This window comes from Trichosurus vulpecula, chromosome 3 (genome assembly GCF_011100635.1).
Source record: "Trichosurus vulpecula isolate mTriVul1 chromosome 3, mTriVul1.pri, whole genome shotgun sequence".
NCBI lineage: Eukaryota > Metazoa > Chordata > Mammalia > Diprotodontia > Phalangeridae > Trichosurus > Trichosurus vulpecula.
The window spans coordinates 399,859,791-399,886,610 of NC_050575.1; the positions used below are offsets into that span (position 1 = coordinate 399,859,791).

Sequence of the window (26,820 nt, forward strand, 5' to 3'; positions counted from 1 at the left end):
GGATGTGGTCTAGAACTTCAGTAGGGGACTCCCACCCCACTCCACCCCCACAATTCTTGGAAATGCTCTGAGATCCTTAGGGAGTAGAATAGAGAGGGAAGGTAATAGGGATGGGGAACATGATGCCTTGTGGTTCCCTGCCACTGGGAAGGCGCATAGGCAGATGGAAGGAAGGAAGGAAGAAAGGAAGGAGGGAGGGAGGAAGGAAGGAAGGAAAGAAGAAGGAAGGGAGGGAGGAAGGGAAGAAGAAGGGAGGGAGGAGGGAGGGAAGGAAAGAAGAAAGGAAGGAGGGAAGGAGGGAGGGAGGAAGGAAAGAAGGGAGGAAGAGAAGAAGGAAGGAGGGAGGGAGGAAGAAAAGAAGGGAGTAAGAGAAGAAGGAAGGAAGGAAGAAGGGGAGGGAGGGAGGAGGGAGGGAGGGTTTATCATTCTCCCTTAATTTCTCTCCACTGCTCTTACTTTCTCCCTTGTTTCCTTTTCTCTTCCTTCTCTCTCTTTTCCCTAGTATTCCCATTCCTGTTTTCCTCTTTATATCCTCATTCCCTACTTCTCACTTTTCCCCAGACCATCTTCTCCTATCTCCTCTATTTCCCATCTTTTGCCTCTTTTCCTCTCCCACACACAATTGTCCCTATTCCCTTTTCTTGCCCCTACCCCGCTATTCTCTTTCTCTTCTGGTTTTTCTTCTGTTCTCCCCATTCCATTGTTTTCCTAACCCCTTTCCCCTTACCTAGTCATCACCCTACCAGACCTATTTCCGCTGCAGATTTCAAGTTAGGCTGTGGAGAGAGGTACAAATTATCCCTAGAGCACCATTTTGCCTCAGGCCAGCCCTAAAAATAATTCCTTGATTATCCATAGCTAGTGAAACGATCCATGCTCAAATTATGGGTTGGTTTTTTTTTTTAGCTTTGCATTTAGGAGTCAGAAAACATAGGCTCCAACACTGGCTCTGCCACTATGGGACCTGGGGCCAATCACCCAATTATTCTGTCTTCTATTTCCTGAGCTGAAAAATGGAATTAATGACACCTCCCTCCCTCCCTTCCAGAGATGTAAAATAAAACGTGATAACAGATAAGAAAACTCTTTGAAACAGAAAAAGTTCTATAGAAATGCACAGCATTATCACTGCTATCACCAGAGATTAAATTGTATTCTATTACATGGTTAAGGAATAAGATGCCCTGGTTAAGAAAAATCATGACTCACAGACACTTATCATGTATACTATACATAAGTGACCACTTTCCAAAGAATTTAACAATAAAATGTTTTAAAATGTTCCATCACTTGCTTCCATCACTCCCTACCTTGTCGAAGCAGCTAGGTGGTGCAGTGGATAGAGCCCTGAACCTGGAGGCAGGAACGCAAGAGTTCAAATCCATCATCAGACACTAGTCATGTCACTCTGGGGAAGTCACTTAACCTTTATTTACCTCTGTTTCCTCAACTGTAAAATGGGGATAATAATAGCACCTATCATCTGGAGTTGTGAAGATTAAATGAAATAATATTTGCAAAATGCTTAGCACAGGCACTTAATAAAGGCTTGTTTCCCATCCTCCCTTACAGTATTAGTTTCTTGAAGGAAGGGCTCACTTTGTTTTTGCCTTTGTCTCCCCAGTGTCTAGCTAGCACAATGGATTCTTAGTAGATGTTTTGCGAGTTCATTTAAATGCCATTCGCTCTTAGATAATTCAGAAAGCACTCCATTGAGTTGGTGAGTCTTGGAAGTGTCCATTATTTGAAGTCTCTAGTTCATAATCTGAAGGACAGTGCAAAGATACACAGTAGGTATAGGCAGGCAGCAGCTTGTTACTAAGAAAAGATTTGTATGCAAGAAGTGGGATAAAAGGTATTATGGAGAATACATCCGACCAGAAAAGGATGTGGGCTAGTGAGAATGGGAGTCAACAGATGGACAGCTTAAGCAGCATACCCAAGATACTAAAAGAGGAAAATCTTCAGTGGGTTAGCTGGAACTTCTATTAGGGATTTATGGGAGAATATGGACAAGAATTACGCAGGATGCAAAGATGATGTGTGTTGATGGAAAGAGGACTCCATATTGCAGATCTTTCAAAGTAGACCACTGAGCAGCACAACATTTATAACATTATGACTATTATAATATGAAACAATTTTGGCATGTGGGTGATCTCTAAGGTCCCTCCCTCTTCTAAATCTATGTTTTTCTTCAGTCAAATTGTTTTCATATCCCATTGGTATTGGTTTGAAATCAAATACAGTCCATAAAGTTCTAGATGTCTGAGCAATGCCCCATGGTAGCTTTTTGACCTTGACTTCTTTTCAGAAAAAACAAAAACAATGGCCTCTTGGATCTTTGTTTTAACTCTCCTCTTATAGCCGGAATGAGGATGGTAAGACTCTTCTCTCTCCAGTAAATGGACTGGATACCAATGTTAGGAGTCTCAAGATTCAAGGAATCAGAGCTTGGGGGATACCAAGAAAGGGGAGAATGAGGAGGAAGTAAATCCATTTGTAACAGAAGTAAGACAAGATAAACGTGAAACCAGGAGACTAAGGAACAATAAAAGAGAATCAGTGGCATGTCATAATTAAAAGTCATGCCTAAAGACTGATCTTTGTTAATGTTTATCCTACTATAGGCAATATAGAAACCCAACCAGTGCATAATGTGGTAGCAGTTCATTTTCCTTTCACCATCATCTATTTCTTCACATCATTTTTAGATGTCACTCAGATTATTTGAGAGGTAACATGGAATGAACACTGGCAATTCAATTCCGAGGACTTGGAGGACCCAAGTTCAAATCCCAATTCTGTCATTTTGCTAGCCATGTGACCTTGGGCAAATTGCTTTATGTCTCAAAGTCTCAGATTTTTCCCGGGTAAAATAAGGGGATTACACTAGACGATCCCCAACTCTAGATCTTAGGAATTGAAAATCAAGTTTCCACAACAATTAAGTCTGGGGAATATTAGTGCTGGAAGCTTTTTCCAAAAAAAAATCCTTTATGGAATTCCAAACTGGTAATGAAATGACAAGGTGAGCTGTCTTTGTGTTCTACCTTACGAATCCAGCCTCTCCCTCAGTTGTGTAGAGAAAGCAGGTCTGTGTATTTGCTTTAGATGACATCTTGAACCAAGTAGAGTTCAAGAATGTTAGTGCTCTGTCTGAAAGTTCAACTAATATTTAACTTAAAGTCAAGGCAAAACTAAACCCAGACATTCCTAGGTGCCTGTTCAACACTGCACCTGCCAGATAATGCAAATACACTGTAGGACTTGGAAGTCAGAGAGGAAAAACACAGAAGCCTCGTTCATTAAATCCATGAATGTTTATTATGCCCTGTTCACAGGGCTCAAACATGCCACTATGATTCCTGGACCTTTTGCAAGGAGGGGAAAGACTCAGTAGTACATGGGATGGAATGGCAGTAATAGAGGAGACTCTATTTGACTCCTCAAAGATGACAGCTCCTCTGTGAAGTTCAGCTCATCCTAGGATAGCTCGATACAGCTCTCTGCGATATGCCGACCGAGACCATGGTACTCGTATACTGATACCTTGGTGCTGTCCTTGGTGGTGCAGCCAAGGACCGATCAAGACCATGCAACTCATATACTGATACCTTGGTGCTGTCCTTGGTGGTGCAGCCAAGGAATGAGGGTATTAGATCATTCATTAAAAATGCATGAATATGGGGCAACTAGGTGGTGCAGTGGATAGAGCACCAGCCCTGGAGTCAGGATCTGAGTTCAAATTCCTTCTTTTTCAATTACTACCTACTTGACTTTGGACCAGTCATATTACCTCTCTAGACATCATCTAAAGCATGTTCTAGCTGGTCTTTAAAGGTCCTTTCCATCATCAGATATGTTGAATACTATCTAAGAGTGAATGTTATATTCACTGGGAGTTGAGGTCAAACAGTTAAATTGTGGGATCCCTGTAATTTTTGTAGGGCAAAATCTTGTCTCAGCCTGTAAAGGGATTCACACATTTGGGTCTCGAGACTGATTAACTGTGAGAATTAATGGAATGGTCAGAGGGCTTTGTATGGGATGTGAGTACCATGGGCAATGTGCAAGAGAGAAGAGAGTACACTCTGAAATATTGGACCCAGAGGAGCATTACCAGACAAGCAGGGTTATGTATTAAGCACTATCCATGGTCTGAAGGGCAATTGACTCAAGTCCCAAGGTGCATGAGGAGACATAGGCATTCAAATATCACAAATGAAAAAAATATTAAACAGATATATCCAGTGGATGCTATTTTCCTATTAGCACATTCACAATAAAATATCTAGAGGGACATTTGATGGCTTTGTAGATAACTATGAGCTATTAAACAACAACAGAAAGATTGCACCAATTCTATCAGCATTCTGCTAGCACAAGGTTCGCGTACCCTCATCTGTGCTCAGAACATTCTCACAATAGCAGCATCCCATCTGCATGAGATAAATGGCCAGGAATGTCCTGAAGGCCATATCTTCACTTGGTGAGAGACAAGATGAAGAAAGAAAACCCAAAGTCTACCGAATCTAACAATCTCATGGAAGGGTGGCTTCTCAGAGAAAGGCTTTTGTTTACATATTACAAAAGATACTAGTCCTTAAGGGAGACATTCTAGAAAATATGCATGATCCCTTTTATCTTGGGATCTCTCCCTCTGCTTCTCTCTCTCTCTCCTCTCTCTCTCTCTCACACACACACACATACACACTCTCTCTCTCTCTCTCTCTCTCTCTCTCTCTCTCTTTCTCCTCCCCCCCTCTCTCCACCCATTCCATCTTTCCATCTTAAAGGAAATCTATGTATATACCAAATAATGCTTAGCTTATTTTTATTTATTTTGTTACTCATACAGTAACCTGAAAAGAAAAATTTTATTTGGAAATAAATTAAGCTATTTTTGTAACACAAATTATGCTCTGTCCTGGTCAATAAGAGTTTTAGGGTAAGGGTAGAGGGTAGAGTGAGAAAATAGCAAGAGATGGGTCCAAGAAGTCTTTGACTTTGCTGCAGTAAGAAGTCATCTGAGAGCTTGACCTGCCTTTCCCTTGCAGGTTGTTTGATCCAAAATAGCTTCAATTCTGCTGTTCTCCCCAATGATGACAATGATTTAGCCACTGTGGATATGTTCCCTTGGGTAGTGTCCCTGCAGGATTCACAGTACACCCATTTGGCTTTTGGATGCATCCTAAATGAGTTCTGGATCCTAAGCATCGCTTCCTGCTTTCAGAACAGGCCAGTATCGGCTATTTCCTTATTCCTACACCTGAGCTATCTCAGAGAGGTACAAGGAGCTGGAAAGGGGCAGGGAGGAGGTTGGGGTTGGGGACAGGCAGAGCAAGTGGGAGTGCTTAAAGAAAAGCTAGTCTGGTACACTGTGCCCACACGGTGCTCTGTCTGGAGATCACGCTTCATCTCTGATCTCTGGCGATGGGAATTTGACAGGCTGAACCCTTCTTGCCCCACACAGCATGCTGAGTTCTAAAAATGCTCAGCCTCCAAAGGCTTGAGTCAGCCAGGCTTGGTTGGGCTGTTTTATTTTTGTTTTGTTTTGTTTTGAACTTGCCATGGCAAATCCAGTAATGAGGCCAATTGAAAAATGAAATTCCATCTGAATTCCAGAGAGAATATTTTAATGATGAAAAAGCACTGGCTGATCCCACAGAAAGACGCTGCTCCCTCCTCACCAGTCCAGGGCCACTTCCCTTTGACGTTATCATTATCACTTTTGATTGCTGAAAAATGTGAGAAAGCAGGTTTCTGCTTGGATGAACTGGGGAAGAGTTAGTGGTGCCATAACATCTGTGAAGATATTTTGTGTTTCCTTCCCCTCCTCCCTGCCTCCTCACCCACTATCTACTAGCCAACAGTGAGCTTAAGCTTTTTGAAAGGCTGGATTCTGCCCCGCCCCCCCCATAACCTACATAGACACCAAGCTAGGATGAAGATGTTCGTATGAAGTTCCTTCATTTATTTGAAAAACCTCGATTAAGGTCCTACCACGTTCCAAACATTTGGCATACGAAGACATTAATGAAACAGTTGTTACCCTCAAAGGGCATACATTCTATTGGAGGAGACAATATGTATGTAGATAAACACAAAATATACACAAAACATAGTTTGGGAGAAGCACTAACAACTGGAGAAGTCAGAAAAGATTTCTTGTAGGAGGAAGCCTCTGAGCTAAGCCTTGAAGGGAGCTGAGGGTTTTAAGAGCCTAAAGGTAAAGCAACTAGATGGCACAGTGGCTACAACACCAGACCTGGTATTAGGAAGACCTGAGTTTAAATCCAGCCTCAAATACTTTAACCCTTTTGCCTCAGTTTCCTCATCTGTAAAATGAACTGGAGAAGGAAAAGGCAAACCACTGCAGTATATTTGCCAAGAAAACCCCAAATGACGTCGCAGAGAGTCAGACACAACTGAACAAGGTGAAGGGAAGAGCATTCCAGGGAACAGGCAAATGTCACCTCTATTGCCAATGAGAGAATTTGTTTTTCTTGACTGAACCTATATGTTAACAAGGGTTTTGTTTGTCTTTTATCTTTTCCCAATGATGAGGGGAAGAAAAGAGGCGGGTAGAAAGGAGAAAAAGCAAAACCTTGTTAATTGAAAAAAAATAATTCTAATTTTTTTTAAAGCAATGTCATATTTAGGGAATCTAAAGCAGGCCAGTCTTGGCTGGAACACATTGTGCAGGTGGGGGTATGGTGCACAATCAGTGATTAGAAGGGATTCCTGGGCTTGCCAACAAGAAGCCTGCTCCGCTCAGTGTTCCCTCCTTCGTCCCTTTGGTGTCAAGGGTTTGTCCCCACAAAGCAAGGTGGGCTGGGGAGGAGGGAGAAGTTGGTGGCTTCCTTTCTTCCTGGTTGTCAATGGAGGAGAAGCTGCACAGGTATTTTTAGCTCATCCCATGCTTTGTTGTCTCTCCAGGAAGAAGGTTTTGGCATTGGTCGGTATCACTGACATGAATGCCCGGAGAAGAACCCAGCCAGAGTATCCCATCTCTGCCATTCTCAGGCACGAGGGCTTTAATTACATGACCATGGAGAACAACCTTGCTCTCCTGAAGACCTATGCGGCCATAGAGTTCAATGACCAAGTTCAACCCATCTGCTTCCCCGGCAGGAAGCTGGCCCCAGGAATCCTGGAGAACTGCTGGGTGTCAGGATGGATCCACACTGCTGCAGTTAATGCCTTTATTCTAATAAAGGAGGGTGTGTGCTGGAGATGGGTTTGGCTTACATGATCTCCTCAGTTATTCAGGCAAAAAAAAAAAAAAAGCAAAAGTTGGGCTAGAAACCTGGTAGGTGGCTCAGGGGATAGAGCCCTGGGGTCTGGAGTCAGGAAGAGCTGAGCTCAAGTCTGGCCTCAGACATGTATTAGCTGTGTGACCCTGGGCAAGTCATTTTACCCGGTTTGCCTCCGTTTTCCTCATCTGTCAAATGAGCTGGAGAAGAAACAACAAACCATTCCAGCATCTCTGCCAAGAAAACCCCAAATCAGGTCACAAAGGGTCAGACAGGACTAAGCAGCAACAACAAACACAACAACAAAAATATGTGGGTGTGTGGGTCAGGTGTTTTCTTGAAAAACATTTAGTTTTAGAGTCAGGAAGACAAGTTCAAATTTGGCCTTAGATACATGATAGCTGTGTGACCCTGGGTAAGTCATTTAACCTTTAGCTGCTTCAATTTCCTCAGCTATAAAAAGGGAATCAGAACGGCATCTGCCTCACAGGACTGTTGTGAGGATAAAATGAGATGTTTGTAAAGTGTTTTGCCAACCTCGAAACATGCTATAAATGCCATATTATTGTTATCATTATTAACAGCACATAAATACGAGGCCCATGCGTCTCGTTAAACACTGATTCCTTCCTGTCCCAAGTTGATTCTAGTAGTCCTGAAAATTGGTGCCAGCTGACAGGAAATGAGGTGAAAATATGCCCTGAAATAGAGGGTTGATTGTCCATTCATAGGACTCACCCAAGGGGATGCCAGTAATTCTGTTAGATAAGCTCTCACGATAGACCAGGGAAAGCCCACTAGATTTAGAGGCAGAGGCCTTGAGTTCAAATTCTAACTCTATGCCTTGGTAGGATAAAGTTTGAGTAGATCGATAGTGACCTTTCCCACTCTCTCATATTTTACCATCTTTATTCGGATAGTCTCAGCAAAGAAGGAAGTATTTGTGTTAATGTATATTGGGCTTGCTTTTTCATGGTCCAGAATAGAGAGAAAATGGAGATGGGCGTCCTAAGAAAGCTCCCAGTACAGGAAGTGTGGCCCTGCTCCTTAAAGAGACCCTGGGGAACGGCCTGCTACAGCTCCAGGAAAGAGGACAATGCCTTTGGATGCTTGGTAAGAGTATCTAGTGGTAGGCACGGGGCATAAGCCCACTGGAGGAGCTGTGGTCCACGTCTAATCAATTATGTGGCTAATCAATTAATTAAAAAAATAATTATGTGGCTAAATTAAAATTATTGATGACCAACATCACTGAGGGAATTCAATTCATGTAAATGAAATGAGCATTTGTGGAGAGCCTCCTATGTGCAGGGCACTGGGTTGGGCCTTGGCAGACTTACTCCTGATCAAACATATAGCATCGTGAACTTATTTTTATCCAGATAAACCTCCTCTAAGCCTGTTAAGTGTAGAATCACAAGATTTCATTTCTATGGAGACCAAACTCCTTTTTAACGTAGATCCTTATCACTTGTTTAGGTGGTTCACTGGCTAGAGGGCCAAGCTTGGAGTCAGGAAGACCTGAGTTCAAATCCTTTCTCAGAGACTTACTAGCTGTATGACCCTGAGCAAGTCACTTAACCCCTCCTAGCCTCAAGTTTCTTCACCTGTAAAAATGAAGAGGTTGGCCTCAGTGACCTCTAAGATCCCTTCTAGATCTAGGATCCCACAAGTCTTCCTAAATGAAGTCTCCCTGATCAGACAGTTGTACCACAAACCATTTGTATTCTGAAAGCTCCTCAGACTCTTGGCTTATTAAAGCTTAACCAGCTTCTCCCTCTAAATAACATTCAGTAATCCTAAATGGAAACCACAGCTAGGTCCCAATTAGTTCAAGTAATGAATCCTTAGAAGTAGTTGCAGATATCTGAATTGATAATTATGTAAAATATAGTAAGTGTTCCAGCCCAGTGGAAATATGTAGTATGAATTCAAATAATGGGACCAATTCTCAGATATTCATTATTTCTTTTTAATAGTATTTTTTCCAATTACATGTAAAGACAAATTTTAACATTGTTTTAAAATTTTGAGTTCCAAATTTTCTCCCTCCCTCCCTCTCCCTCCCCCAAGATGGTTGCAATTATGTAAAACATATTTTCATATTGTCATGTTGTAAAAGAAGTAATAGACCAAAAGAAAAAAAAAGCTAAAAAATAAAGTAAAAACAGAATGCTTTGATCTACATTCAGACTCCAACAGTTCTTTCTTTGGGGGTGGATAGCATTTTCCATCATGAGTCTTTTGGCATTGTCTTGGATCACTGTATTGCTGAGAAGAGCTAAGTCATTCACAGATGCTCATCATACAATGTTGCTTTACCATGTACAATGTTCTCCTGGTTCTGCTCACTTCACTTTGTATCAGTTCATGTAAGTCTTTCCAGGTTTTTCTGAAATCCGCCTGCTCATCATTTCTTTTAACACAATGATATTTGTTACATTCATACACCACAACTTGTTCAGCCATTCTCCAGTTGATGGGCAGGGGATTCATTACTTGAACTAATCAGACCTATCTGCATTTTAAGGAGAAAGGAGATGCCAGACATTCAAGTTGAGAGGACAACTTTACAGAGATAAATATAACACATACACAAAGTTATATGACCCCTACTAGGAGGAATGGGGTACAAATCAAAAAAGGCCTTTTGTTGAGCATGACCGTTGGGAGGGCCTCTCAGGATGCTCAAGATTCCAAAAGGCAGAGGGGAGGAAGGACTGTACTACAGGCATGAGCAACAGAGCGAACGCAGGAGATAGAAATGTCACATATAGGGAGAAGCAAGAAGACTAGTTTGGCTAAAAGGCAAGTGTACACATTTTGTATCTGACATGATATTTTCCTCCTAACAACCCCATCAAATGGGTGGCACAAATCCTTATTTGCCTCTAAACTGAGGTTCAGAGTGAGGAAGTGATTTTGTCTATGTCACAGTATGTGTTTGAGGGAGACCTGAACAAGGTCCTTGGACTACTAAAACAAAGGCCATTTCCATCACCCCCCCACCCCCACCCCCACTCTGACAACCTTCCTACTTCTATCTCACTAAAACACAACTTCAGGGATGGCAAATAGGCAGTATGGTGGATAAAGCACAGTGCCTGGGGTCAGGAAGACCTGAGTTAACAGCTGTGTGACCCTGAGCAAGTCATTTAACCTCCATCTGCCTCAGTTTCCTAATGTGGAAAACACAGGTTATACTTCCCAGGGCTGTTGCAAGAAGGGAATGAGTTAACATATGTAAAACTCCTTGAAAACTTTAAAATACTATATAATGCTGGTTATTATTCCTGGCTTCTGCTTGGGTGAATACACGGAGTGAGCATGTGGAATCTGGGAAATAGCTAAATAAGCAGTCCAATTTTATGGAACTGAAGCATCCATGAAGAGTTCAGTGTGAAATAATGCTGAAGAAGTAGATTGGAGCCAAATTGTAGAGGTCCAGAAAAGTAGGGCTAAGGGGTCTGCATTTATCCTAGAAGCACCAGGGAGCCACAGAAAGTTTTTGAGCTGGGGAGTCACAAGGAAGATTTATTTTGGCAACTGTGTGAAGGATGGATTGGGAGGGAAAATTCTGCAGACAGGGAGAAGGATTAGGAGGAAACCTGAAATGAACATCTTAGACACTGGCCATTCAAGTCTTTACTATCCCATAAGTGACTTTGCTTAGCAAACTGGTCAGAACAATTTGAGGGTTCTGAAAAGCTGACATCTGAATAGCAGATGTGAAATAAAATTTTCTAGTTAGTCCCTGATACGATGAGCCTCCTGTAAGTCAAGAAATACTGTTTTGATGATAAAAAGCATGGACACTGGTTTTACACAGAGTGTCTAAAGTCACAGGGAATGAGGTCATTTGAAGCTGTCTTCACATTCCCAGTTCCAAGGTATTTTTGGCAACAGCCACCTTTTAACACTGCTTTTCCTCTTGCCAAGGCATTCATTCATGCCACCCATGTAGAACAGAATAAATCACCACCATCAAGCTGATTAGAAGGAGCCAACATTTTGTCATAGGACTAAATGGATCAGGCAGGGGGAGCAGGATAATTAGAAGGATGAAATTTTCCATTAATATCCATCCTACAATGAGCAGAGACAGAGGCATAGATTATTTAACAGGACAATTAAAATTCATTATAACCTGGGCTTTCAGGAATCATCTTCCCTGAATTTCTTGGGGTGGGGGGCAGATTCTGAAAGTGTCTATATAATTGGAAGGGTTAACCCCTTAAGTGTCCAGACCATTTAACTGGCTTGGGGGGGAAGGGGTGAGGACGTGGTGGAGGAGAGAGATGTAAAATTTAGTGGAAATATTTTCAAAATGGACATATACTTCCCTGCCTTCTTAAGCAGAGTATAATGTACCAGATGCAGTCTTTTCTTTATCATTCAAGGTCATCGTTATCAGCTTTATGAGGTTTTAAAAGTGCAGACTGAAGCGAAGATACTGTGAGATACAGGATTAATGGGCAGTGACTTGAGAAGTAGCTTGGACCTCGTTTCTTTAATAAGGTTATATTGTCAGCCCTCTTTTTAGGTATTCCTCTTGTAAAAATTATTGTAAAGGATATGTTGTTACAGGACCTCTTCAGCACTGCAATAAAGCTCTAGTGCTAAAAAGGTAGTGAATTCAAGGCTCCCAAATGAGTGTGTTGGGGGTGTTTTCCTCTCAGAGGCCCTTGCTTCTGATCAGAACATCAACAAAGTCTCTCTCTGGACCTGTTTCCTCCTTGGCAAAATGAAAGGGTTGTACTAATCCAGCCAACAACATGCATTTATTAAACACTTACTGCATATACCATCGATTTCTAAGGTTTAGCCTAAATCTAAAGCCTCAGACGCAATGACCTGTGATGGCAGCTGCACTAACATGACGGTTGCAAGGACTGCCCTTTCGCCCACCTTACTGACAAGGATTTTGCCATCAGAGTCCACACTTCAGATTCTGTGCTGTTGTTTGGTGGATGCTTTAATCTGGAGCCTGCCAGCTTTTTATCAAAAGAAGAAAACATTTCTGCACGACTGAAATCTGGTCACCGGTTCTTCCAAATTATTTGACTTTCAACAGAATTTCAGGAAAATGGTTGGTTGGCTGGTTGTTACCCTTCATTCTCAAAGAAGACCAAAACAGCATCACTACGTCAGGGCTGAAGTACAGTGTGGCTGACTGTGGCCAATCAGACCAATGTAAGATCAGAAGGCTCAACCACAAACAGTCCATATGCACATTTGGAGTAGAGATGTGCATCTCCCATTTCCTTTGGGCTCATGCAGCACAGTGTCTTCTTTGATGCAGGCATGCAATGCTGGGTGGTCCATTGCCAGTGTCTCCCGTGTCATGCAGTTGATACCAAAGTTTTTCAGAGAGACCTTGAGAGTGTCCTTGAATCATTTCTTCATCCAGGAAAATACCACATGGATCAACTTTATTCTCAGCTAAAGCTTGTGGCTACATGTTTAAGGGGCTGATTCTTTGCTGTCAAAGGGGAATAAGGCTGGGTCCACAAGCCATTCTGGAAGCTTGAGGGTTTTAGACAACTGGGTCTGGGATAGCTTTAGTTTTTCCAATTAAATTTAATAAGCATTTATTAGTCACACAGTGTATACGGGGCACCATGCTAAGTGCTGAGGATGTAAAGAGGAAATGTAAAGATATCCTTGCCTTCAAAGATCTTATATGTTCTACTAGCAAGATGACTTTTCCTATGGATTTTCATTTCTTTTTTCAGTGTAATGGCAGGGCATTTAAAATGACACTTTATTTTTTCCTGACAACCGAAGGATATAGTTAAATATACTTAACTTAGTGGACTCCTGCTGAAATAGAAATTAAATTGGCATTTGACTGACTTTCTGGAATTTGGCTGAACTAAGAAGGAAGTGAATAGGTCCTGTGTCTAACGACAATCAAATATCATGTTTCCCAAAAGCTGAAAGTATCCTGCACAGCATTTAGTGAAACAGAATTCCAGAGTCTCTTTGGGCTGAGAAAGCAACAGGCTACTTTCACTGGACAAAAGAAGGAAAGTACAGTTAGAAACCTAAAGAACGCTAGCTGGGCCACTGCATTTCTGACCTCCGCTTCTGCAGCCTTGGTGAATCCCTGCTTCCAGCATTGGTACAGACTTAGCGAGAACACCAAACTGCAACTCAGAACCCCTGAGCTCACGTGGTCCACCAGCCTCAGCCTCCCCAGGAGCAGAAACCATAAACTTGAGCTACTATGGCTGGCCAGAAGAAAAAAAGAGTTTTAGATCAAAGTGACCATGGGCAATGAAATGCCTTGAGGAGAGTGTGGCTTTCTTCTGGAAGCCCAGCTCTTAGGCAGCTGGACCTCAGGGTACAAAGTGCTCCAACCAAGAAGTGAAAGGAGATGCACAGACACCTATTGTGGTATAGTGGGAAATGTTCTGGCTCCAAGGTCAGAGGAGTGGAGTTCAAATATCAGCTGAGTCATTTACTGCCTTTGGTGACTCTGGGGCAGGTCACACCCTCCTGCGCCTCAACATCCTCATCAGCAAAATTGGTCCCTTCCAGATCTAAATCCACATACAACAGAGAAAATTCAGTTGAGAGGAAACCATACTGAGAAATTTAAAAAAAAAATTAGGAGTCTGAAGTTCTGGAGAGATTCAAGAAAATGAAAATAAACGATGAAAGTTTTCTGCTTGACAAAATAAAAATTAGGGATTTTACATAACAAAAGTCATTGGCCTAGCTTACAGGTTAGATCAAGAATGTCCCATAAGCTCTTTTTCTCTTGCTCTCAGCAGGGATAAATCTAAAATATTTCCCGCACATAAGGACAGTAAAGTGGCACAAGCCTAAGCGGGAGGGAGTAGACTTACATATGTAAGAGCTCAAAAGCTTCTTTTCTTTTTCATAGGGAGACCCAGGAAACCCAGTGATGTGCCAAGCAAAGGAGAGCAGCCTGTGGGTTCTAAGCGGCGTCCTGAACAAAGGTGGTGTGAGATGCGTTGGGCCGTTCCTCTACACCAAGCTCTCTTACTATGGTGACTGGATTTCCAAAAGGATAATGAGAGATGGGGTCGATTCATGCCCCATCTTCAGATGGCAAGAACTGCCGTCCACACCCTCTCCTGTTGTGAGAGCAAAACTGCAGAACAGCAGCTTGGTGAAGGCACCCCAAGCCTTCTCCTTTCCTCCTCCTCCTCAGAGAGAGGACCAATCAAAGACGCAGAAAGGACAAGCCGGTCTGAAGCTGGCTCCAGTGCAAACAGCCACCTCCTCGACAGGGGAGCAGGCTTTTGGGAGTGCGAATATGGAATCTCAAGAGAATGAGGTGGAGAGGGCCAGGAAGATGGGCATCGAGGAGCCCATTTACTATGACTACTACAACGGAGAAGTCATGCCCATCTCAGATCAGGACGGGCTTTGTCAGACCCGGGGAATGGTCTCTGCCCTCTGCGTGCTGGCTCTTCTCTTTGCTGGCTTCTGATCCAGAATGTAGCTGGCTGACCCAAGATCCCCGAAGGATGAAATTCAGAATTCAACATCCATGGTTTCCATGACCTTTTTTGATAGCTGCCTCCCGGTGCTCCAGGCACAGGAAAGGTGCTCTGCATACACTGTGCCCAAAATCTCCTTTCTCCCTGGTCACTCAGAGTTACCTACTTCGGGGCAGGGGTTTGCACTTGGGAACTAAATTTCGGCTAACCAATGTCTGTGACCCATAGTCCCCTGAGGCTCTTTTAGTATTAAGTGGTCCCAGGATCAATGCAAATGGAATGTTTCTTTTTTGGAGACACAAGCACAGTCTGTACCAGTCCGGAGGAGAGACAGAAAGCATGGGCCTGCCTTCCAGCCATCGGAACCAATGTAACATTTAAAAGACTTTATTACTAAAAGGGGATTTGTTACTTTTAATAGTTTGGTTTTTTGATCACAGAACTATCCATATCAATCTCTGCATTTTCTTGATTATTTAGGTCAAGTTTCTCACGGGCCACTTCACAGCACGACACTTGTCTCCAGTAGGTTACTGGTCATCTTTACTCTATTCCAAGCCTTTCGGTAGCTTTTTAGAGACATCTGGGGGGAAAAGACAATCAAGCATTAGGGCAAAACTGTGCTTCCATGAATGTTCAGCATGTTTATTAGAGTGGCAGATTTGGGAGCTTGACCTCACTTCAGAGGCCACCTGGCACATGCTCCTCATTTTTCCAGAGGAGGAAACTGAGGCCCAAAAGGCACCTGCTCATGCTCCCAGAGGGAGGAGAGAGAGCCAGGCCAGGCCGGGCAGGGAGTCAAGCCTGGGTCTATCCCTGCTCCCTCTTCCAGGCTTTTTATAACAGCTTTATGGGATCTCTTTGACAGAATGTCTTTTGCTCGTAGAAAATTCTGCCAGAGATTTGCCCTTATGAGTGACGGGAAATGAGACAGCTATGAGTGCCATCCCCCACGAGTGCCACTTGGCTGGAAGGAAACTCTCTGAAAGAGCAGGAGGAGAAGCCCCAGCCTCTGGCCACTTCTGCTCCGTCCAGGTGAGCAGAGCCAGTGCCCTCCCAGGGAGGATGGGGAGGCCTGCTCACTCTGGTGCTGGGGTCCTGAAGTACAGCCAGCCTGCCCCTCCCAGCCCCGTGCTCTCGTGGCCACCGCATCCAAGGCACTCTGCAGATGCTGCGGTGACCTTTCATCCTGCAGAAATCCGCCTCTACTCACAGATATCACCAGGCTCTTCTCATTCTCTTTAGCAAGAGCACATTGGTTCCACTGTATTAATTTCTCTTCAACTCATAAAGAGCACAGATTACTACTGCGTTTAACAACACATCTGTTTTGTACTAAAAATCTTGGGGGTGAAGAAGTGGGGTAAGGAAGGGGGGGAGCCTAAAGAAAAAAAGAACTGGAGTCGGCATCCAAATGCATGAAGGCACGTGCTGAATGTCGTTTAAAAAAAGCAATGACCCCTTGCTGAAACTGGACCTTCACGTATGAAGCAGAAACCCCTGGATACATTAGGCTTGCAAAGGGAAACATTTAGACTGACAGGTGTTCTACATTTCATGAAAACAAAAAGCCACTTAAAATATCCTCGCTATAGAGCCCTTCTGGGAGTCTGAAATGCCCCCATCGCTGTCAATAGTGAGAGGGCAAAAACCTCCCCCTTCTCTGCCGGGCTGGCCCTAGGGTGAAAGATCTCACCATCCGGAGAGCGCAGCCAAAGACCTCTCTCTTCCCAGAAAAAAATCAAGGAGTCTAGTGGTGTCTTTCCTTGGCAGCCCAGTTAATCATTTATTAAGCACCTACTGTGCCCCAGGCTCTGTGCTAGGTGCTGGGAATGCAGACACACTGAAATGCGCCCTGCCTTCAAAAACCTTCTGTTCTATCCAGGGAGACAAGTACATAGCTAATTATACATGTACAAAACTGATACCAAACCAATACCAGGCAATGCTGGGGGGCTGGGAGGAGGGGTACTGGCAATGAGGAAAGTCAGAAAAGGTCTCATGCCGGAGGAGGGGCCTGAGCTGAGCAAGGAAGGGAACTAGAGATTCTTAGAGGCTGAAGAGAGGATGGAGAGGCCAGCCTTGGGCACAGAACAAGGAGATGTGTGTGTGTGTGTGTGCATGTATATGTGTGTGCATATATGTGTGTGCACACACATGTACATGCGTACAAATGTGCATGTGTGTGCATGTGTGTGTGTGTGTGTGTGTGTGTGTGTATGTAACAGGAAAGAGGTCCCTCTGACTGGTCTCTAGGGTCCATGAACAGGAGCAATGTATAATAAGACTGGACGTGAAGAGGCTTTAGAGCAATCTGTATTTGACCCTAGAGGTAACAGGGAGCCCCTGGAGGAAGTGACCTGATGGGACCTGTGCTTTAGACAGGTGCAGGTGAAAGGTCATCTGGTCTTACCTCGGCAATCTCCACCTTCCTCTCCCACGTCTTAATGCTCTTTTCCAGCTCATAGTTGGCCACCTTCTCGTGGACGTACATCATGACGGGGGGCACTTTGTAAGTCGCCAGCCGCTTCCTCAACTTCTTGTTCAAAGTTTCTGCTTTGGCTCGGTCCTGAGGCAGGAAGGGAGATACAAGAGAAACCCAGAGCTGCAGCTGCTGTTGCTCCGGTAGCTGCCGCTGGCACGAGCACTGCCCTGGAATACAGCATGTTCCCTGCAGTACTGAAATACTTTTTAATCTTCTGTTGTCTGTTTTCAAAAAAGGGAAAATAGAATCTGCAACCTGTAGACCGGTGAGTTTGACTTGAATTCTTGGCCAAATTCTAGAACAAATGGTAGGGGATGATTAGTGACCATCTAGAAAGGGAAGCAGGGTGCATTCCTGACAAACACAAGTCCTCCTCGAGAACCAGTACTGCCAGACCTGGTGTGTTTCCTTTTTTTGGCAGGGTTTCTAAACAGGGAGGTGGAGGTAGGGCTGGCTCTCCGTAGAGTTTACGGAGAATTTAGCAAAATACTTGGCACAGCACCCCATGTGATTCTTGTAGAAAGGATGGAAGGATATGGGCTACACATGATGAGAATGAGCTGGCCCCAGAGTTCAGTGGTCAGTGGCCCGGCATCAGCTAAGCAGGAGGCCTCCAGGAGAGTGCTCCAGAGGGTCAGTGTTTAATATCTTTATCAATTACTTGATTAAAGACACAGTGGGCCTGCTAATCCCCTTGTGATGACACAAAATTGCCTATAGCTAAAATGCTAGAGGAGAGAGTCAGGATCCAAAAAGTTATTGACAGGTTGGAAATCTGATTGAATCTTACAGGAGGAAATTTAATAAATGCAAAGGGCTCAAAAACTGACCTCATCGGTATAATACACTTGAGGCAAAGTTAGATGGCCTTTTGTTTGGAAAAGACTGGGAGGTTTCAGTGGGCTCCAAAGCCGGCCAGTGGTGTCATCAATATGGTGGCCAAACAAGTAATGAAAACCTCAGCTGCAGGAAGACAGCCACAGCTCCCAGGACTAAAGAAGCCAGATGTCTGCCGGGCTCGGTCTGCACTGGTAAGGACGCATCTAGATTAGTGGGCTCAGTTCTAGGCACTGGTTAAGAAAGGGAGGCCAGAGGAGGGCAGCCAGCATGGTGACAAATCTCCACATCATGTCACAGAAGACTGGCTGAAGGAACTCAGAAGGCTTAGCTTGGAGGAAAGGGGGCTTAGGACCTGTCTTCAAACACAGGAAGGATTAGGAGGTGAATGAGGATTAGACTTTTAGACTCAAACAGCAGAACCAGGGACCATGGGTGGGAAGTTCTGAAGGCAGATTTTAGGTCAATATCAGGGAATACTTTCTAATGATTATGGCTGTCTACCAGGAGAATGGGCTGCCGCTGGGGGGAGGAAGAGGGTGTATGTCCCCTCATTAGAGGCCTTCTGAGACACAGAGTGGACAGCCGCTTGTGGGGCAGGCTGTAGTGGGAACTCTTCCAAGGATGGGTTGGACTTGATGGCTGCTGAAATCCAACTATAAAAAAGTGTGATTCTGTGTTATACCTAGAGGCCATTTTAACTACTGATGATCTATGCTTCCCTTCATAATCTAGACAAAACATTTTTAGATCATAGGCTTAAAGCTGGAAGGAGACTCAGAAATCACTTAGTTCAACCTCATTTTACTTATGAGGAAAATGAGGCCCAGACAATTGAGTGCAACTTGCCCGAGTTCACAGAGGTGATGGGAGGATGAGCTGGACTCGAACCGAAGACCCTCCAGCTCCCAATCTGGGGACTCTGCAGCACATTCCACCACTCTCAGGAGAATTGAGACATACAGCATCTAAGCCACTGTCTTACCTCTTCTGCTTGCGTGGTTTCCTTTTCAATTTTCTCCAGGATCTCCTTCCTCAGGGCAATCTCTTTTTCCACATGGGTGGTTGTTTCTGTCACTCGCTGAAGCTTGCCCTGAAATAGGACAGTGCACCAAAGCCAGTGAGCAAAGACCATCTCCCTGAACTTCGGAGGAGAGGGAAGGTCTCATTGGAAGGGATCTTCCCTACTCCAGGGCCTTCCAGACAGTGAGGGGGGCCCCAGCCCCAAGGTCAGCCTGGGCTAACAGAAGGAGAGAGGTGTTCCCTACAGAGAGGCACGTCCTGATATCATGTGCCAGACAGATGCCCAGCCTCCTCTGAACCCAAGCATGCAAAGTGACCAAAGACCTCGAAATGCCATTACTTGCCTCCTGTAAAACATAAAAACTTTATATAAATAAAACATAAAAACTTCATACAAATACAACATAAAAACTTTCGCATAAAACATAAACTTCCTTAATTCAGATTCTGCTGACATGGAATTTGGGAGAGTTCAGGTGTAGACTGGGCTAAAATTTCCCTTTGCACTACAGAAAAAGGATGTCCTAGGAAAACTAATAGTATAAACAAAATGCTTCAACCAACAGGGAAGGCTAGGGAGCACTACAGAGCACCAGCCTGGAGTCCGGAGGAGCCGAGTCCAAGTCCAGCCTTACTCATTAACTAGCTGTGTGATCCTGGGCAAGTCACTTAATCTTTGCCCACTTCAGTGTCCTCAAATAGCGTCCACCTCCCAGGGTTGTTGCAAGGGTCCAGTAAGATAATCTCTGCAAAGCATTCAGCATGGTGCCTGGCATGTAGCGAGTGCCGTATGAAGCTTATTCTCTCCTCACCTTTTGGGACAACAGGGCATTTAAGCATTGGAGAAATACTCATTCATGCTGTGAGCTCTTCCACCCAGCATGCACTTGCCTCCCCCCTGCCCCCAGGTGCGGCACCACCTCCTCTCTCTTAGAGGTTTAAACTTGCCACTTCAAAGTTCACCATGGATGACGATACTGCTGCTCTCTTGGTTGACAATGGCTCTGGGATGTGCAAAGCTGGCTTTGCAGGAGACAATGCCCCTTGGGCCATCTTCCCTTCCATTGTTGGGCACCCCAGACATCAGGGTGTGGTGCTGGGTATGGGCCAGAAAGACAGCTATGTGGGGGATGAGGCCCAGAGCAAGAGAGGTATTCTGACCCTGAAGTAACCCCACTGAACATGGTATTGTCACCAACTGGGATGATATGGAGAAGATCTGGCATCATACTTTCTACAATGAGCTCCGTGTGGCCCCTGAAGAGCACCCTGTGCTGCCCACAGAAGCCCCCCTGAACCCCAAAGCCAACAGAGAAAAGATGATTCAGATTATGTTTGAGACCTTCAACACCCTAGCCATGTACATTGCCATCCCGGCTGTGCTGTCCCTGTATGCCTCTGGTCATAGCACTGGTATTGTGACGGACTCTGGTGATGGTGTGACCCACACTGTGCCCATCTATGCAGGTTATGCCCTTCCCCATGCTATCCTCCGTCTGGATCTGGCTGGCCATGATGTGACAGACTACCTCATGAAGATCCTGACCAAGAGACCACAGCTGAGATGGAAATCGTGCATGACATCAAGGAGAAGCTGCGTTACATTGCCCTAGACTTTGAGCAGGAGAAGGCCACTGCTGCATCTAGCTCCTCCCTGGAAAAGAGCTATGAGCTCCCTGATGGTCAGGTTATCACCACTGGCAGGTTCTGATGCCCCGAAGCCCTCTTCTAACCGTCTTTCTTAGGTATGGAATCCTGTGGAATCCGCGAAGCTACCTTCAACTCAATCATGAAGTGTGATGTTGACGTCCGTAAGCATTTGTAGGCCAATACAGTATTATCTGGTGGTACCACCATGTACCCAGGCATTGCTGACAGGATGCAGGAGATTACAGCCCTAGCTCCCAGCACAATGAAAATCAAAATCATTGCCCGACCTGAGCGCAAATACTCTGTCTGGATTTGAGGCTCCATCTTGGCCTCTCTTTCCACCTTCCAGCACATGTGGATCAGCAAGCAGGAGTATGGTGAATCTGGGCCCTCCACTGTCCACCGCAAATGCTTCTAAATGGACTGTTTGTGGTTTTTTTATTTTTTTCTTGTCAAAGGGTGTGACATGATAATAGCCCAAAAAAAGAGATGAGATTGGCATAGCTTTATTTGTTTTTGTTTCGTTTTGTTTTTTGGCACCTGACTCAGGATTTAAAAACTGGAATGGTGAAGGTAATGGGCAGTCTAAGTATGTTGAAGGCAAACATCCCCAAAGTTCTACAGTGCGTCTTCAGGACTCTGATTGTACGTTTGTTTTAATAGTCATTCCAAATATTGTATAATGCATTGTTACAGAGTTATAAGCCTCTGTGAAGGCTGTCCTAGAGCAAAGGAGTTAAGTAACAAAAATCCAGATGGGGAGGAGGAAGGGGGGAAGGTACTAGTATTGCTTGACATGTAAATTATGTAATCCTTTAAAAAAAATTTTATCTTCCACCTTACTACTTGTTCCTTTTAAATTGTCAGCCATAATGAACGACCCCCTAAATTCCCTCCCTGCCCCCAACATAAGTGTGAATGAAGACTCTACAATCTCCCTGCAAGTTTTTTGAGATTGGTACCAGAACTTGGGGGAGGGAAGGAGCGTTATCTGTACACTGACTTAAGACCAGTTTAAATAAAAGTGCACCCGTTAAAGAAAAAAAAAAAGAAATATTTATACGTAACTGATTAACTGATCACAAATCAACTTTCACATGTCTGTTAAAAACAAATCCCTCCCTTTGTCATTGTTTTGTTAGGGTGAGCATGATTATAGCCTGTAAAGTAACAAAGTATATTTTTTTTAAAATACTCTTCAATTCAGTTTTGGATTTTTTTTACTAATTCATATGCAGTCTCTGAGCCTGGTCTGAATTAATAAAATTCTACAGGACTATTTTGGGAAAACAGGACTAGATATGTGATTTCACTGGCACTGGGAGTTGAAGGAGACTCCCTTGATGAATGCAGATGGGCATTTGCTCAGTAACTGACTAGTCTTCACAAGCTGGCGAGGTGGGCTGCACAGGGTCACCAGGCCATTGGATCAGGCTTTGAATGCAGGTCTGGCTGCCTAGAAACTAGCTCTCCATCCACCAAGCCGTGTTGCCTGTCAGTGCTTTAGAACTCAAAATCAAATATTTTTGTAGGACAGCCAATATTTGGGATCATTTCGGAGCCTTGGGTTCAAGTTCCAGCTACGTGCCTTTGGCAAATTCCTTTCCCTCTCTGAGCTTCACCGTCCTCATTTGTAAAAATGAGGTGGTATGGATTCCGTTCCAGCTCTGACCTTCTACGAATGTGGGAAAGAGCTATTCTGGCTAAAAATAGACCAGAGAATATAGCAGAAAAGCAAGCCCAGGCAGAGTGTTTCCTTTTCTGTGGCTAAAAGGAATATTTTGTCTCTCTCTGGAGGCCATGGATCCCAGTCCTGGTTTTGAGAAAAGACTTTGGATCAGACAGAGGAATACCTGTTATCAGCCTTTGTAAAAGTCAAAGGGGGTCACACAACTTAGAAGATGTCGTCACTGAAGTATCCTTCAGTAACAATAATTAATAATAATAATGATAATGATAATGATAATAATATCAGGAGCTGAATGAAACCACCTTAGAACCCAGGAGCCGGGCTCCCTAAACCCTCAGCCCAGGTTCACAGGACTGTGCAGGCCCAGGGCTCAGGCAAGGAGACGAGACGGGCATCTGTGTGGTCTCACCACATGGTCAGAGGGCCATGCCCTCTCTCTAGGTTGGTTACTACTCTCTGAACACAAGGCAATCAAGTAAATGTGGAAGATCAGCCCCACCAGACGTATGGATCATGAACAGCAGAGACAATTAACATTGGCTGGGGCAGTGGTTTGTTTCTAAATCTTCTCCTGCCATCCTGTATTTGTGGTCTTTCCTTTTCTCTCTTTCTGGCCATCTTGAGGTTACCTTCAGTTGCCTCAGGAGACCCCCAAACAATCCCATGCAGAGGGGCCCTGGGGTACTATGGCTAGTCCTCAGTCATTGCTTCCTTCACTTTCTACCAATAGCTACAGTCTCATGGTTGCTTGGACACCATGATGCTTAAATTCCAGGACAAAGACTCTGGAAACACTGTGGGACTGGAGAGATCACAAGTGCAGCTAAACATGTTTAGGCCTCTGAAGCTGTCTGTGTTACATGGGTGAATCCATAGAATTTGAATTTGAATTCAGAATTTGAGGGTCTCCTCTCTCTCTCTCTCCCTCCCCCCCCCCCGCCTCTCTCTCTCTCTCTCTCTCTCTCTCTCTCTCTCTCTCTCTCTCTCTCTCTCTCTCCCCCCTCCCCAATATCCACTGTCTTCAAGGATGGTGTTACTGATGTCAATTAACAGAAGGACACCATATTTGGGAAAGGACAAACATCTCTCCACACTATTTGCAGAAGATGATGCTTCCATGACTTGAAGCTCTAGCTTCTGGTTACACAACATACACATGGAAGGTGGTTCTTTTCCTCCTGCTCCACAGATCAGTAAGGAAGGTTAAGTGAATTTTGGGATGTCTCGTAATGAAGAATAATGGAAAACCAGGCAGCTACGAACAAGAATAATGTTCGAGATGCCATCGTCTGGGCTGTCTCCATTACACTTTGCTGGTTTCAAAGGGATTTCGCACACATGACCTCATTTATTCCTCACAACAGCCCTATGAGGGAGACAGAGCAGGAATAATTATCTCCATTTAACAGGTGAGGAAACTGAGTCTCAAAGAGATTAAGCAGCTCATCCTATTCCATTCAGCTAGCATGTGGTGCCCAAACAAAGACCCAGCTGGATCCCTGGATGAGAGATTAAAGGATCTTTCCACCAGATGACTCTACTAGTACTAATTAATCTAAGACGCTGCTGGTAACCAAAGTGGGCCAGGTGTGCCACGGCATAAATTCCTGCCACTCTTACTTTGTATAAATTGAGAAAATGGAGAGCGTTTCCTGCTGTAAGCTTGAGCTGTATCAGTTCTCGATTCCGCTGATCAATATTCTCCAAAAACTGAATATTCTCGATCTTCAGCTGCTGAAAATCCACATCATGGAGCGCCTCCCCAACCTCTTCCTTCTACAACTCAGAAAAAAGGAAACAGCTAGTGATCATGCCGGTGGTGACTTCCATTACCCACAATTTGGTGAATTAAATTACCAATGTTTTCTTGGTGAATATAAGTAATCTTGGAAATACATTTGGTGCAGATATTTCTATCCTTGAAAGCTCAGGAAAGGTGGTTCCTAAAATTTACTGTGATGGAAAAACCTCATTTAAAATAAAATCAGGTGAGTCTCAGACTGGCTCTCAAGGCCCCAGCAGCTGCCCGGATGGCAGAATGTTGGTCCTAAGGTGGAGCCTGCTAGTCCTCGGCAGCTGGCTAGTGAGCTCGGAATGGCCAGTCACTGAGACCCAGTGAAAGGCACTTCTCAGAAGGGAGGACTAGTGATGGGAGGCTCTCCCACACATCCCTGGCTGGCCAGACAATAAGAACCTGGAGGGAGCTGCCCAATGACCTGCCTATTCAGCAGCCTCCCCATGCTCCTGGGAGTCTTTCCTGCCCTCCAGGAGGCTAAAAGAGGAGTGACAGGTTACTGTTTCATGTTTTAGATATTTGTCCATCCATACTTAAGAGTCTTTTGTATTTAATGCATTGTGTGTGTGTGTGTGGTGGAAGAAATAAATAGCCTCATACATTTGAGTAACTTTTCTAGACAGGCCTCTCTGATCTTTTTTGGCGAGACTATGTTTAAGGAAGTTTTCCTGGAATAACTCCAAATGGGGGCATTTTGAGACAGAGAGCACAAAAACCCCTGAACCCTCCCTTTGGGGCAAGTGCCCCCAGGACTGAGCCCAGTCTGCCTAAGGCCAGGATAGGAGCCCCTGGTGGGAAAGCAATGCCCCAAGGCCACAGACTTTGAGTAATCAATACATTTGTGTGTGTATACATATATACATACACATATATATGCATAAACACATCATTTTTATGCCTAACACCTCAATATGCCAACCCCCTGCTCTCCTAGGACACATTTCTCAGTCCATTCAGATGCCCACAGAAACAAAAAAATCATATCTAAGACACTGCTACGTACTCCCATTACATACCTGTTTCAACTGCATCAGAAGTTTTTTCTTCTGGACTTTGAGAGAAAGGTTTTTCAAACGTAATTTATCCCTCAAAGCATCCTTTAAAAACAAAAAAAAGGTATGTTTCTCCTTCTTTCCCCTTTCCCTTCTCCTCACACAAACCCTGAACTCAAACCCCTTTATTTTGAGACACAGGTCATTCTATCCACATGGTTACAGTCATACTTTTGGCCAAACTCATTTTTAGGTTCCACTGCACAGAAGACAGTCCTGCCTTAATTCTAGCAAGGGGCTGGATTGTTGAACCTCTTGAGAGTCTTTGGAGCAAAAGGACTCTGGTTCTTCAGACCCTTCCCATCAGCCTTCCTAAACCAGGTTTCCCAGGTCCCCCTTTTAACATTCTAGGAATCCATTAGCTACAGACAGTACACAAAAAGCTCTCTATTCCCTGTGGCCTTCAAAGTTGAAGATAAATTTCCCCAGTGTCAACTGAAAATGGGGTAAGGAAGAGAAGAAAGCAGAAAGAGCAGATACTTTGCCTGTCCATACCCCATGTGGTTTTTAGGCTAAAAATTCAAAATCTACCTACCTTTCTCAAAAAAATAAAAAGGTCTCATATCTTTAAGGAAATAAAAGCCACATTGCTGGATCAGAGGTATTACATGAATAATAATTTAGATTTATGAAGTATAAACCGGTTGGAGTTGTGCAATGGGAAGAGCCCTGGGTCTTGGAGGTGGAAGAGCTAGGTTTCAGTCTCAGCTCTGGGGCTGGAGCAGATCACACCGCTTCGCTAAGTCTCAGTTTTTTCCTCTCTAAAATGGAGTCCTGGACGTGCTGTGGTCCGTATAATGTTTGGTGGTCATTATGTCAGACGTGTACATGTCTAGCTGAGGTCACGGTGCCACAGGTGCCACTGTCCTTGCAACTGCTGTGCACACTCCTCCCTCCCACCCCCCAAGGGCCCCATCGAGCTCACCCTGCGAACATTCCTGTCCTCCACGTACTTCAGCACCCTCTGAGTGGCCACGGCACTACCACGCTTGTGAGATATCGTATTTATAATCTCCTTCTCAAAGTCCTGCACAGCCTTTTTAATGTCAGCCCATCGGATTTCAGCCTCTTCTATGATAGCCTAGAGAAAGTCAAGCCAGAGCAAAGAGGTCTGAGGTTCAGCATGGCATCGGGCACATCGCTTCCCTTCATGGGTGCAGGCTCTGTGTGCCCCTGAGAGGGGCTGGCCAGCTGCTCCCTGACCTTAGCGCACCACCCAAGCTGTCTACTCCCCTAGCCTCTACCCCGAGAATCAGTAACTCACTTAAAGTTAAAAAAAAAAAAACCAACCATGAATTGCCTACTATGTGTAAGACACTCTACTCCCTTCACGTGTCAACTTAAGTACTGCTTGTCAGACAAAGCCTTCTCTAGTATCCCCAATTGTCAGCAGTCTAGATTCTTCAAAGCATCTTGAATTTATCTACAAAGTACATGTCAAATCCCCTGGCAGAAGAATTTCCCCAGACCTTTCTCCTTGTGGGAGCTTCCCCCAAATAACCTGGACCTTGCCCTGGTGGTCATCATAATGGAGTTCTTGTTAAGAAACAGGAC

At 44.4% G+C, this 26,820-nt stretch overlaps 2 protein-coding genes across 2 annotated transcripts in view; one reads left to right on the forward strand and one right to left on the reverse strand.

Moving 5' to 3' along the window:
• Positions 1–14,724, forward strand: part of PRSS54 (serine protease 54) — a 45,527-nt gene extending 30,803 nt beyond the window's left edge. The window contains exons 2-5 of the mRNA XM_036750081.1: positions 5,061–5,241; positions 6,943–7,198; positions 8,241–8,372; positions 14,152–14,724. Coding sequence (XP_036605976.1) covers positions 5,061–5,241; positions 6,943–7,198; positions 8,241–8,372; positions 14,152–14,724 — 1,142 coding nt within the window. The remainder of the gene's footprint in view (positions 1–5,060; positions 5,242–6,942; positions 7,199–8,240; positions 8,373–14,151) is intronic.
• Positions 14,725–15,230: 506 nt separating this feature from the next.
• CCDC113 (coiled-coil domain containing 113) overlaps positions 15,231–26,820 on the reverse strand; it is a 31,656-nt gene continuing 20,066 nt past the window's right edge. The window contains exons 4-9 of the mRNA XM_036752571.1: positions 26,192–26,347; positions 25,231–25,311; positions 24,040–24,195; positions 19,042–19,149; positions 17,148–17,303; positions 15,231–15,317 (exon numbers count right to left, since the gene is read on the reverse strand). Coding sequence (XP_036608466.1) covers positions 15,237–15,317; positions 17,148–17,303; positions 19,042–19,149; positions 24,040–24,195; positions 25,231–25,311; positions 26,192–26,347 — 738 coding nt within the window. The 3' untranslated portion in view covers positions 15,231–15,236. The remainder of the gene's footprint in view (positions 15,318–17,147; positions 17,304–19,041; positions 19,150–24,039; positions 24,196–25,230; positions 25,312–26,191; positions 26,348–26,820) is intronic.